The sequence below is a fragment of the Rosa rugosa genome, chromosome 1 (assembly GCF_958449725.1).
Source record: "Rosa rugosa chromosome 1, drRosRugo1.1, whole genome shotgun sequence".
In the NCBI taxonomy this organism is placed as follows: domain Eukaryota; kingdom Viridiplantae; phylum Streptophyta; class Magnoliopsida; order Rosales; family Rosaceae; genus Rosa; species Rosa rugosa.
In genome coordinates this window covers 3,404,053-3,417,590 of record NC_084820.1, presented here as the reverse complement: position 1 = coordinate 3,417,590, position 13,538 = coordinate 3,404,053, and the positions used below count along the sequence as shown (strand labels likewise).

The following is a 13,538-nucleotide window of genomic DNA, read 5'->3' as shown; positions in this document are numbered from 1 at the left end:
TGGGATGACATAACTTCAGAAAGTGGAAGGAAGCGTAGACAAGATACCACCTTCCATGGGCGTCTGTGTGTGCACGTTCTGAATCTGAACTAATCTAAAATATATTAGATTCTAACAATGAGATTGCGGGAAGTCTTTATTTAAAGTGAAAATTGATCAGCATCTGTAAGGAAGCCATATGCTAGCAAAGCAGTGTGCTCAGAATCGTTAGTTCCACACTTCCACTAAATTAAAAAAATCCAACACAGATAGAAAGACAATCAATTCGGGGTGCCACATCAATCGAGTTTGCCATTACTCCTAGCAACACTGAAGCAGTTGCAGCAATCCACAGAAGAGGTTTAACAGAAGCATACACCCTTTATCTTATCAAATCATAAAGACTCGGTATAAATCTATACCAAGCGGAAAGCCTCTAATCAATCCTATCCTAGATCGCTATGCCAAACCTTTTCAAGAAAAAACAAGGTAACAGGATGAAATAATTGATAGAGAAAACATGAAATTTTTTGGCATACAAAGTGCTTGGTTTTTGTGTTGATTCTTACACTATGCAAGATAGAATGCAACCATTACTTCTATGTTATAACTGAAATTAACAAGACACCAAACAATTGCCAGATGAAAAGAAAAAAGCATTATCATTTATCAGTAATGACAAAGTAGCTGTAGTTCTCTCAGATATCAAATTGTAACATAATACTTGTGCATATAAATACTGAATATCTCCTAAATTACAGTCTTTAAGATAATCTCCAAAGATACAATACCTCTTCAGCAGCTAAAAAATGATCATGCAAAGAAAGGAATTCTCATATAGACCCAAGTTTAGCAGAAACAGCCTTCCCTTGGTTTTCATTGTCAAAGTCATCACCATCATTCTCGCTGTCAGTCTGCTTAGGCACTGCTGATTCACTCTTTGATGGGGCACTGCTAGGTCCAGTTACGGATTGCTGATAAAAGACACCACCAATGATTGTCATTAGGAGGCAGAACAAACCAAAGGGGCTGGCATGCTTATCCCATATCATCACATTGATAGCAACCGTAAGAAACTTGTTAACAACACCAGTCACTGTAAAGGCTGTTGCAGAGACTGCCTTCCTCGCTGCAAACCCAAAGAAGCTGATGAGCAGGCCAAACACACACGACAATGACACCGCAAAGAATGCACCAGGTGCAAAGAAACTCTCAGTCTTGGATCCCAAAGCAGCAAACACCTCAACATACTCTCCTGTAATGATCCAGAACGGCGGAGCCATCATCAATGACAACAAATTGTTGTACAACACAAAACCCCAAGTGTTCAACCCGAGATTCGTCACCATATGCTTAATGTACACCATCTCAGTCGTAATGGTCACCAAATACGCAAACGCCCACGAATAAGCAGTCAAAGTAAAGCCATAATCAGTGGCCACATACCCAACAGCTCCCCCCAAAATCACCAACAAAGACAGAAACGTAAGCTTCGACGGGCACTTCTGATTCCTAAACACCGTATCAGCCAGCGCAACCAAAATGGGTGTACACGACCGAAACACTATAAATGTATCCACATTGGCATGGCGAAGCAGATTAGTATTGGTGAAAATGGCAAGATAAAACACAAAAGCAGCAGGCAAGAACTTCTTAGCTGTTTCCCATGTGAATGCATCATGGTGCAAAAACCCCAACTTTCCCAAAACCCAAACCCCCAAAGCAGAAGTGAGGTATTGCAGAGCGGTCAAAAGACCCGGGTAGTTGAATTTGGTTATGGCAAACTTGTTTATCACAGCTAACAAGCTAGAACAGAGTGCATAGCCAATCAGAAGACTACTAGTGGCGTAGTACTGCTTAACATCGACCCTAATCGCAGACATTGTGACTAACTACAACCCCCAATTCAAAATCCAATACCAAAATGTGGTACTAAGATCTTCAACAATTACAGAGAGCTATAGAAACAGTGAAAAAGGACTGAAACCCAGAAAGGTAAATGAACCAAAATGAAAAGGGTATAGCTTCATAGCGAAATCTGAGATGTGGGTATTGAAGATTAAGCCGATCTAGTATATTGGGCAGCGAATTAAGTCATAAAAATTGAATCTTTAAGTATATAAAACTTGGAGAAGAGAAATGGTACATCACCGACACGTTGAAAAGCTCGGATCTTGAAGCCAAATCGAAGCAGAGGAGGAGGTTGAGATCCGAGAGAGAGCTTGGAGAAGCGAAATGGAGAAGGGCTTGGCAATGCGCAGAAGAATTGAAATGTCTTTGCCTCTGGCGTTGATTTGGTGAAGATATAACAGCGAAGTGAGACGGCAGCGTTTTGAGGACGTTTTGGGTTTGGACTACGTCGTGTACTCGTGCGGGCGTCAATGTGTGATATTTATATTTATATTTATATGATCAATGACTAGTATTTGTTGTTGGACCCAAAATTATGTTTGATGATCTTCCACCGTCAAATGAGAAAATGTAAAGAAAAACAAAACATAGATTTTTCTTACCTCTCATATTGTGGCTTTGAAAGGTGAGGAAGACCAAAAAGCCAAGCGAGTAGGGATCCCATAACATAGCACATGGACTTCTTCTCAATTTGCGACATTGGTCTAAGATGTCCATGTGTTCATGGATGGATCAACTTGGTATGAAACAAATCCATGTGGTATGTTACTGTAGATCATATCTAAATTGGTGAGGAGATTGCATATTGTGATAAGCCATATTCAACTATTTGCTATTCTTTGAGCTGGTGAAAAAAAATATGTAACGTAATGTTAGAGCGGACTATTCATTCAAATTGTTATTCGAGCTTGACTTAATGGGTATGTGTGAGTCGGACCCAATTTACTGGACACGGGCATGATCTGCAATTAGATGTGGAAACCAACAGGATTCAAATCACATGTAAAAAACTAGTTGGAGAAATGTTCATAAACTCCTTCAGGGCTTCAGATGCAAGAGAACAATCCATTGCATATGTTGGTTTCCAACACTAATAAAGCCCAAGGCCCAATATGAACCAACCCAAGAACAAGCTTTCAGAATTTGAGGTTTATTTCCCTCCAAATTTCTTTGTAAACCAATCTCCCTCATCAATCATCATATAACCCACTCACAATGCTAAACAAAGCATCATGCATCCAACTCCTCCAGAGCTGCAAATCCATGAAGATGAAGCAGCTCAAACAGATCCAAACCCAGATGTTCCTTCTTGGACTACACCAATGCAGAGCCACCCACAACAAGCTCATGGTCTTGTGCACAGACCCAACTCTTGGAGACTTGCATTACGCCGAGAAAATCTTCGATCACATCCAAACCCCTGGTTTGTTCATCTACAATGTAATGATCAAGGCTTTAGCCAAAAGGAGAAGATTCAAAAGCGTCATTGAGCTCTTTCGGCGGTTGAGGGAAGAGGGCTTGTGGCCCGATAATTTCACGTACCCATTTGCTTGTAAAGCCATTGGAGGCTTGGGAGAGGCTCAGGAAGGTGCGAAGGTTCATGGGTTTGCGGTAAAGACTGGATTTCAGTTCGATTCGTATGTGTGTAACTCACTCATTGACATGTATGCGGAATTGGGTCTAGTTGATAATGTGAAGCAGGTGTTTGATGAGATGCCTGAGAGAGATGTTGTTTCTTGGAATGTTACGATTTCAGGGTGTGTTAGGTGTATGAGGTTTAGGGAGGCAGTGAGTGTGTTCCGGCGGATGAGAAAAGAGAGCAATGAGAAGCCGGATGAAGCTACAGTTGTGAGCACGCTTTCGGCTTGCGCAGCACTGCAAGATGTGGAGCTTGGTAGAGAAATTCATGACTATGTTAGAGCTGAGCTTAAGTTCACTAGTATAATCGGAAATGCGGTGTTGGATATGTATGCCAAGTGTGGTTGTTTGAGTGAAGCAAGGAAAGTTTTCGATGAAATTCCGTTGAAAAATGTCATGTGTTGGACTAGTATGGTGTGTGGGTATGTGAATTGTGGTATGCTGGATGAGGCTAGAGAGTTGTTTGATAGGAGTCCTACTAAGGATGTTGTTCTATGGACGGCTATGATGAATGGGTATGTACAGTATAACCAATTTGATGAGGCAGTGGCTCTATTCCAAGAGATGCAATTTAGAAGAGTTCAAGTGGATAAATTCACAGTTGTTGCGCTCCTCACAGGCTGTGCTCAGTTGGGAGCATTAGAGCAAGGGAAATGGATTCACGGATACATAGACGAAAATGGAATCAAAATTGATGCAGTTGTTGGTACTGCTCTTATAGAAATGTATGCAAAATGTGGGTGCATAGACAAGTCTCTGGAGATTTTCAATGCATTGAATGAAAAAGATGCAGCCACTTGGACTTCAATAGTCTGCGCGCTTGCAATGAATGGCAAAACAAGCAAAGCACTCGAGTTGTTCTCCAAAATGAAGCAGGTTAGGATCAACCCTGATGATATCACCTTCATTGGTGTCTTGAGTGCTTGTAGTCATGGAGGATTGGTTGACGAAGGACGAAAGTTGTTCAACTCCATGAGAAAGGACTATGGGATCGAGCCAAAGCTGGAACATTACGGGTGTCTGATTGACCTTCTTGGTCGGGCTGGACTCCTAGACCAGGCAGAGGAGCTGATAGAAAGAATTCCCAGTGAAAACAATAAGATTGTAGTTCCACTTCACAGTTCTTTACTCGGTGCTTGCAGAATCCATGGCAATGTTGACATGAGTGAAAGTAGGCCTGGCATCTGAGCCCGTGACCCGTAAACCCGCCCGAAACCCGCACTGTAAAAGCCCGCACGAACCCGTCCATTTATTAAATTCGTGCTAAAAAAGCCCGCACGCAAAAAACCCGTAAATTAACGGGCCTTGCGTGCAAAACCCACTGGAACCCATGGAACCCGTTTACAAAACCTACTTCGAGTCTTCGACCTTTCCGTCATTCACCAGAAGTCCAGAACGCAACTCTCTCTCTCTCGAACTCAACCCAATCTGAGCACAGCAACCTCCCATTCATTTCCGTCACCCAATCTGAGCACGCTTTCTGGTTAAGCAGAGCCTTTAGCACAGAATCAAAAGGTCCGTTTTTTTTTCCTTTTCTTTTCTCTACGCGTTTCTGAATCTTTGAGACCCTATTTATGTCCCTTTTGGCACATTTTGCAACATGGGTTTTGGTTTTCTCATACAAATCTCAACTGGGTTCGATCAATACTGTGATTTCGGTTATGGGTTTTTGCTGTAATGAAAGAAAGTTTCCGTCTTTGGGTTCTCAGGGTGCTTCATCTACGACTCTAACTTTGTAAACAGTAGTTAGTAGGTTAGCATTAGTTGTAATCTGTAAACATTAGTAGATATATTTTCTGCAAGTTCATTTTTTTTTCTTCCATACTTTGCAAATACCCTTAAAACCCAGAAATTACATCTATGTTATGATTGGCTCTGATGCAAATGTCTAGTTTTGGGATTAAGGATTGTTCTATTTTCATGGGTTTTTGTGTTTATTGGAGTATTTCTCTGTTTCAGTTCCTTGGTATAATGGAAACTCAGAGGAGAACTTTTGGGTTGTGCTATTCCTTGTTAGTGGGGGTTTTCTTGGTATTCTTCTCTGGCATTGGTTCTTCTGCAGTTTCCAATGAGATCAATCTGTCAAATCGCTCTTGATGTTTTATAGTTTCTGTTAAACAAAGGAACTTGTATAAAAATTTTGTAGTTATGCTCAACAAGATGTGTTTATATGTTTGGTGAGCACTTGATCAACTTTGGTATTTCCGAGATAGCCATAGTTAGCCTTTTCAATTAACACAGTGTATGACAATATCTTTCTTAATCGAGACATAAACAGAGACGATAATCGAAAGGGGTTTGTAGAGACATATATTAGGAATATTAATTGATATTGTTAATGTTACTTTCACAAAATTTCTTTAAGATTTTGTAAAATTTTCTGTATCTTTTTCTGACATATAACACTCATCACACCACTGAATTTCAATGATATGTACAATGTACTAGATTGATGAGTGAACTGAGCTAGGTAATGCAATGCTCAGTATCTCATGCTAGGAATAAAATCTTTAAACTTGTTTTGATCTATAAATGCAAGTAGGGGTGGCTGCTTTTTGACTTTTAGTTTATCTCACTCTCACCCTGTAAAAGATTTAGAATATGAGTTGGTTGTGGGGAGTTTAGACTGTAAGATTATGATTGATCGATTTGGTATCAGTTTATAACGCTGTGGGATTGTTTGAGAGTTTTGGTGCTGCTGATTCAAATTACTCGATAGATGAGAGTTCTTCTCAAGCACAAGGCGATCACAGCTTACTTGAGGTAAAAAAAAAAATTAAAAAAAAACTTGAGTTTCCATCTTAATGATTCAAGTTGATATTTGAGTTTTAGTAATATCTATGTTGTTGCCATATATGTGTTGATAGTTGGTCATTGGCAGGCTTTTGATAACGCTTACAAAATTGGTTCGAGTTCAAGTATGAAGACAGAATTGAGCAAGTATTTGGATGAAGTAAGGCTAGAAAGAAAGCAAGAGTTGGATGTACTTTCTTGGTGGAAAATGGAGCAAATTCGATATCCAATTCTTTTTCATCTAGCTCGTGATGTGCTCACAATTCCTATTTCTACCGTTGCATCTGAATCGGCCTTTAGCATTGGCGGGAGAGTTTTAGATCAATACCGCAGCTCACTGTTGCCTGACACAGTTCAAGCTCTGCTTTGTACTCGAGATTGGATTTTTGGTAACAAAGGTAAGCTCAAAACAACTTGGTTCTATTCTCACTTTATCAATCTTTATGTTATTCTAATATTTTTCATTTTTGTTTGTTTATACTTTAGAAAAAGAGCGCGCTGAATTGGAGGATCTTACTGAAGACGTATTTGATTTGACATTGCAAGATAGATCTGGAGAAGGAGAAAGCCGCAATTAAGATGACTTAGACGTATTTTATTTAGTACATTAAAAATGTATTTTATTTAGTACATTAAATATGTATTTCGAACCTATTGAAATATTTAATTATATTTACTAGCTTAGCTCAACCAACATATGTATATATTAATTGATCTGAATATATTTCTCTAACAGTTGATCAAAAAATGAATAAAAAATTACATAAGTCTTAACGGATTTTTTTTTTTTAAAAAATTAATTTTTTTTTAAATAAAAAAAAAATTAATTTAAAAAAAAAAAAATTGTTAACGGGTTCTTAACGGGTTCCAACGGAAAACCCGCAAACCCGTCGGGTTAAGCCCGCGAAACCCGTTAACTTAACGGGTTTTTACCGGGTCGGCCCGTTAAAAACCCGGCCCGTTAAAAACCCGACCCGTACCCGCACTATACCCGCCCGTTGCCAGGCCTAAGTGAAAGAGTGGCTAAAAGGCTATCGGATATTGAGTCCAGCGGCTCGAGTGCTCACACGCTTCTGGCCAACATCTACGCAGATGCTGAGAGATGGGAAGATGTAACAAAGGTGAGGAGGAGAATGAGAGATCTCGGAGTCAAAAAGATGCCTGGGTGCAGTTCGGTTGAGATTAATGGCATTGTCCATGAGTTCCTTGTTGGTGATTCATCTCACCCAGAAACGGAAAAGATATACTCTATGTTGCATAGATTGATAAAGCCATTAGTGGATTTAGAAGAGAATTACGGAATAGAAACAGAAATCTCAGGTTTAGTAAGTTTCTGTTGAATTAATCAACATGTTCTGATATTCTTATATCACAAATGAAATTTGGATCAACAGCAAAACAAAAAACTTGAAACTAACATCATCAAACAGAATGTATAACAATAATTAATATCATTTATTGTTGGATTTTGCTGGCTGCTTACACAATACATATTTTATGAAACTATAGCTACCTACCCTCGATGACATACACATATTAATTAGGTCACTGGTAGCAGGATGAACATGTAGATGAAGATGACGTCCATGCATAAAATAACTAAATAAGTAAACGTACACTAGCTACCCAATATCCTTGGAGAAACTAGACCCACTCCTTTCGATATATAATATCACTCATCACTCATCACAGTATTTAAGCTAATAATCCTAAGAGCTCCTAATGTGGTAAGTACGTACTAAGCCATGGCCACAAGCATTATTAACTTGGTACCATCAATTTATTCAGCATGATCATATTAACCTAGCTAGCTAGTACGCTATATGTGACTTACGCGTAATGGATATCAATGCAATACTAAGCTACTGATTAACAAGTAGAAAAGTAGTATTAGTCTATCTACTTATGCAGCGGGAGCGAAATCGTAATCTGCATCATCATCGTCGTCGCCGTCCCCTTCAGTGATCACAGCCGGCGAAAAACGATTATAATATTTATCACGACCGTCGTCCTTGCCATAACACTCAATATCCACGTGCTTAATGTTGCCCCACAAAGCAACATTAGTGCTGGAAATGGGACACATTTTATAACTCGGTGATTACGAGAACTAAACTGATCGAAGAGAAAAGAGTTGGATTTAGTTACTTGGGTTGTCTTAACTGAAGTAGAAAAAAGAGTAACCAGTACTATGAATGGGGGATGAGTAAGTAGGGATGTGTAATATCCTTATATATAGAGATGGAGTGTGGAAGAAGATCGATGGAAATGTGTTGAAAGCTGTGGAACTTGATGAGGGCACAAGGATTCCTCATGTGGAGTGTGAGGACTGCATGAAGGTTGTGCATGAAGCATCGTGCGTCACAGGTGGTGCTATTTGGTCCAGCCGCATCAGACATCCAAGTGACAGGTCAGCATGCCACGTAGGTGACAAACATGAGCATACTGTTTGCAAGCATCTATCACAATCAATTTGCTGATAAAAAGTGAATCTGAAAAAGATCTAGAACTCAGTTAAATGGCCCTTTGGTGCAGGATGGAGTCATTATCCCAGTATATATCCGTCAGTTTTCAATATATATCAGAGAATAATTTGGCAACGTGGTGGTATTTTCCATTACATAATGGAAACACTGCAGAAAGTGATCGATGGGTGCTGCTTTGTGATGAGGCCATTTAGGGTTCCTGGCTAGAAAGATAAATGAGCTCGTGCTTTAGCTTAGAATTAATTGAAGACATTGTGCCGCGTATGAATCGTCGTATATGAGACTTTAAACTTGACCACATGTATTATGATACACACGTGTATCAATCAGAAAAGAGAAAGATCGATGAAGAAGACGTATTGTGCTGTGTGTGGTGGCAGACTGTGAGGCAGCTTCGTTTATCTCTGTTGGGCTTGGGCCCATTACATGGTTGTACTGTTTGGAGATTTTCCCGATGAGATTATAAGGCCCCAAAGCTCGAGCAATTGGCAATAGGGGGGTGACTGAGTGGGGTGGCAATGACATTTCGAAGCAATTTTAGGGAGATAAGAAACATGTTTCTTTTTCGTGCTTGCCTGAATATGGTGATGGTTACAGTTTTCTTTTACTTCTACTTGCCGGCAACAAAAGGGAAAAGCTCAGAAGAAATCGAGCTAGATTTGAGGATGAAATTGATGAGTGTGAAGGACAATCGTAAAATGCTTCTTTTTAAGTTTTTTTATGTGCTTTAGCAATTTAGCACAGAACAAAATTTAACCAAAGGGAGATAGTTGCAAGTGTTGTGATTGTATTAAACTTTGTGGAAAACAGAGTTTGATATATGTACTTGATTGCTAGGAATAGTTCATGGTATGGTCATGAAGCCATTGACCATTGGTAAAAGTTAAGCAACCTTCACTACAAGAAAAAACATGTTTAACAACTTGCAATTCACGTTGTCAATCACTTTTGACAACGTTTGGCGCATGTTGTAGATGCCAGAGTCATTAAAAGTCCACAAGTCCTTAACATCGCGCTTTGCACGTTGTCAAAAAGAGGCAAAGCACGTTGTTGTAATTATTCAACAATGAGCTCTACACGTTGTCATAAACTTTCGACAACGTTTTAAGCACATGTTGTAAGTTTTAACAACACTCTCAGCATGTTGTCTTTAGTTTTCGACAGCATACATGGTATGTTGTCATATTACTGAATACGTTGTTATAATGTTTCAATATATACTATTGCACCCAATTTGCTGGGTTCTTTCCTTTACCTTTCTCGATAATTCTGTAAACATTCACCATTACTGAGCACATTCCCATGCCAATATTAGTAGACTAACCATGTAAAAGAAAAATATACATTTCATTAAGAGTACCATATTGTCTAATACATATATTCCTTACAAAAAATGCAAGACATACATATATTCCTTACAAAAAATGCAAGACAAAGTACTGCATCCTTTGTGGATCATTGGTAATTGACAAAACAAGCATTGTTATGACTACAAATATCAGAAATTACGAGGAAGTTCAATAGATCCTATCGGGTTCTAATGCTCTGTGCAGTTTTTCCAGCAACTTCAAGAATCCTAGCAGCTGGTTTGGCCAACGAAACCTGTAATATCTAAAGCTACGCCTGCGCGATAGATACTGAAAACATGAAAGCATTGTCCAACAGTCAGGAAACTAACACCAATCATCTGTGGGTTTTAGGTTATTAAATCGATTAACCTGTGGAGTGACATTTAAAAGGAAACAAAGATAATTAGTTTATTATTACTGCAGCCCAGCAATAAATTACCTTAGAGCACAACAGGAAGACCATGATTCTCAACTCCATTGATCGGTGGTTGAAGAAGACCTCTGAGTCCCTTGAAATCGATATATTGAAAACAATTAAATAAACATTTGCATCTAATAGACTAATCCACAAACTGATATACCATTTACATACCTCAATGACTTATTTGATTACACATTTGGAGTGAGATGCTGTACATCTCATGAAGAAGTTGCCTAGCAGATAAGTTTTACTCACTCACTCAAGAAAGCCTAACAGATAAGTTCTAATATGTACCTTAAACATCTCATGACGAAGTTGCGAGTATAATGCCTCATAAGGATCTCTTGTAGAGACTCCAAGCTAGCAATTTTATGTGCAATTGTCAATGGCATTCTGGCACTGCCACTGTGTACAGAGACTTGAAACGTTGTGCCTTATGATATCACAAAGTAGCTTAAATCTGTAGTCACGACTCTGGAATGACCCACAACAACCCAATTGACATTAGTGGATACAGTTTCCGAGCTCCATCTAGGGAGGTGACGCAGAGACTTCAAGAACAAGATAATAGATACAGTTCAAGAAAGTTATAATGTGAAGCCAAGTATAAAAGAACACAATATAAAAACTATAAAAACGGACACAAAAAGAACCAAAGCAACAAAAAACTGTAATTTCCATAACCCAGAGATTGGTTCAAGAAAGTACAGTAGTACAGTAATGGGTGTCACTGGGCAATACCATTTCAAAGTTAAGGGCATTCAGTTGCCGAGGCCTGTTCAATGTCAACGTCCTCGCAAAGAAATCCTCTCGTACCAAAACCACCTATCAGAAAACAAAGAACAAACTACAAGCTTCAGAAACCAAACACAATAGTTCAATACAGCACAGATGGCAAATTGCTAAATTACTTGGTAACCATTGGAAGTAAAAAGTACTAAATAACCCGAAACCTCACAAAACCTAACCTACTCTAGCCGAATTAAGTTACCAACACGTGGAAATTCAATGATTAATTGACAACAGCAGCAAATACAAACACACACATATGTAGTCGAAATTCTACGCTAAGCTATACATGCATTACAAGAATCAATTGTCCACATGAACATCCATTTTAAGTCTTCAATGTCTCATACTCACATCCTTTAATCGAATTTTTACATAAAATTCACTATCTAGCATGAATCATCTTTATTTTCAATGCACGCCAAGTGTTCGACAAAATGCCAAATCAGGAAGAACAAGCAAACATGAACAAGCAAATGAATAGCAGTATTTTGCATCTGCGAGACTAAAACCTGAGTTCTTCAAACAATTTTCAATCTAAACAATATGATGATGAAATTGAAGGTGCGAAACAGTAGAACAGCTAATATGAAGAAAGAAAGAAGTACCTTCGTAGCCGTAACACCGGAAATTTGGCCGTCGAAATGCGTCAAAGATTGACAACCGAGGTCGGCAACTAGAGTGGAGTCGGTGGCGCGGTCGACGGAGCCGAGGCAGAGGATGAACTGGTAAGGACGTAGCCGACGCTGGGCGGCGCGTGGGAGGTACTGAGGGATTGGAGGAGCACAACCAAAGGCAAACTCGACCCTACCGTCGGCTGAGCGGGACGTGCTCGACGGTGGCGACGCCGGATAAGCAGTCTTGCTCCATAGAGAAGTCGTCGATGCAATTGAGAGTGACGACAGAGGGAAGCGATCGTTTCGGGTGGTTTAGGGTTTGAGAGTTGAGAGCTCCAGAGCTCAATTCTTCAAGCCCAGGATTTTATATGTTTTGGGTCTCTGATGGATCATCACCTTTTTTTTTTTTTTTTCGAGAAAGATTGAGATGTGTTTTTACTGACTTCAGTCAACGGGTCCTTTTGTTTTTCGTCAATTTTTTTTTTTTAAGGGCCTTGACAGTTGAGCACAAATGCACAATTGTCTGCTATTTTTTTTCTTTTATCTCAAAGTTTCGACAACGTTCACTGCACGTTGTTGTTTTAAAAATATTTAACAACGTGCACTCCTGCTTGTTGATACATTAATTGACAACTTGCAGACAACAACGTACAAAGTGAGTTGTCGATAACTAAATTAACAACATGCAAATGACGCATGTAGTGGTAAATAATTTAATACAATGCTCTTTCTGCGCATGTTGTAGAAGATTAGAAGTGACAACGAGCATTTATAGCATGTTGTAGATATGATGTTGTCGTAGACTATTTTTCTTGTAGTGCTTGTGCTGTTTATAAGTTGAACACTGATCTGACATGGTTTTGAAAGTTAATTAAGCAACCTTGTGTTGTTCTCATGTTCTAATTAACGAATTTAAGTTTCATTCAATTTAATTCCAAATAAAAGAAAACAAAAGGTATTGGTTAATGGACAAATAGCTCGAACCTACAATCAACTTAACAACCAAGCCATGATCATCATCTTCAGACCAGAAGAAAACAAAAGGAGAGGCCATCATGAAACTCCGATAAATTAAACAGAGAAACTAAATGCACGACTAAGAAGCTAAAACAAATATCTAAAGAGACAATAAGGCCCAATTGGCTGCTGTTGTGGCGGTAGCGGACCGCTACCGCTACCGCCACCGCCACCGCCACCGCCACCGCCACCGGCGAATGGAACCTCAATCTGTAGTCTGTACAATGCACCAGTCCATGCATAAAACCATGACGGTGGCTTTCTCGGCGTAGTGAATGGGGACGCAGAAACCCTAGAAGCATTACTGGGTTACAGTTGCAAACTGAACAACCCCAACAATAAAGAAAAGATCAACACCCGCTATTGGGAACACGAGCTCAGTTGGGCACTCAAGCACGAATTGGTTGGGTGCATGGGCCAGCAATAACCACCGCCGGTGGCTCAAATCTTAGAAATTGTGGATCTCAAACAAATCGTATCATATCTGAGTGAGTCTAAAACAAAAGTGTGGCACGCAGCTAGTATATATGGTAGCTAG

At 39.5% G+C, this 13,538-nt stretch overlaps 2 protein-coding genes and 2 long non-coding RNA genes across 6 annotated transcripts; 2 read left to right on the top strand and 2 right to left on the bottom strand.

Annotated features, from left to right (window-relative positions):
* Positions 1-622: 622 nt before the first annotated feature.
* Positions 623-2,333, bottom strand: LOC133710912 (GDP-fucose transporter 1). The gene has a single exon (XM_062137056.1). The coding sequence runs from the start codon at positions 1,860-1,862 to the stop codon at positions 813-815; it is 1,050 nt and encodes a 349-aa protein (XP_061993040.1). The 5' UTR covers positions 1,863-2,333; the 3' UTR covers positions 623-812.
* A 733-nt stretch (positions 2,334-3,066) lies between these two features.
* On the top strand, positions 3,067-8,483 carry LOC133727333 (pentatricopeptide repeat-containing protein At1g31430; the record flags this gene model as incomplete). Its single annotated transcript, XM_062154953.1, has 2 exons — positions 3,067-4,693; positions 7,327-8,483. Coding segments are annotated over 2 exons (1,962 nt in total), but the record flags the coding sequence as incomplete, so codon positions are not given.
* On the top strand, positions 4,728-7,011 carry LOC133710921 (uncharacterized). Its single transcript, XR_009846960.1, has 4 exons — positions 4,728-5,043; positions 5,488-6,291; positions 6,410-6,719; positions 6,808-7,011. It is a non-coding gene; the product is annotated as an uncharacterized LOC133710921 (long non-coding RNA).
* Positions 8,484-10,135: 1,652 nt separating the features above from the next.
* On the bottom strand, positions 10,136-12,797 carry LOC133726980 (uncharacterized). 3 transcript variants are annotated; one of them, XR_009854961.1, is made up of 5 exons: positions 11,975-12,797; positions 11,319-11,402; positions 10,872-11,128; positions 10,596-10,665; positions 10,136-10,444 (listed from the first exon to the last, which is right to left on the bottom strand). It is a non-coding gene; the product is annotated as an uncharacterized LOC133726980 (long non-coding RNA). The 3 variants fall into 3 exon arrangements; XR_009854962.1 differs by having other exon boundaries at positions 10,872-11,051; XR_009854960.1 differs by having other exon boundaries at positions 10,872-11,402.
* Positions 12,798-13,538: the final 741 nt, after the last annotated feature.

Excerpts from the sequence above, each read along its gene's own strand:
- LOC133710912 (XM_062137056.1), bottom strand. The coding sequence starts at position 1,862 with ATGTCTGCGATTAGGGTCGATGTTAAGCAGTACTACGCCACTAGTAGT.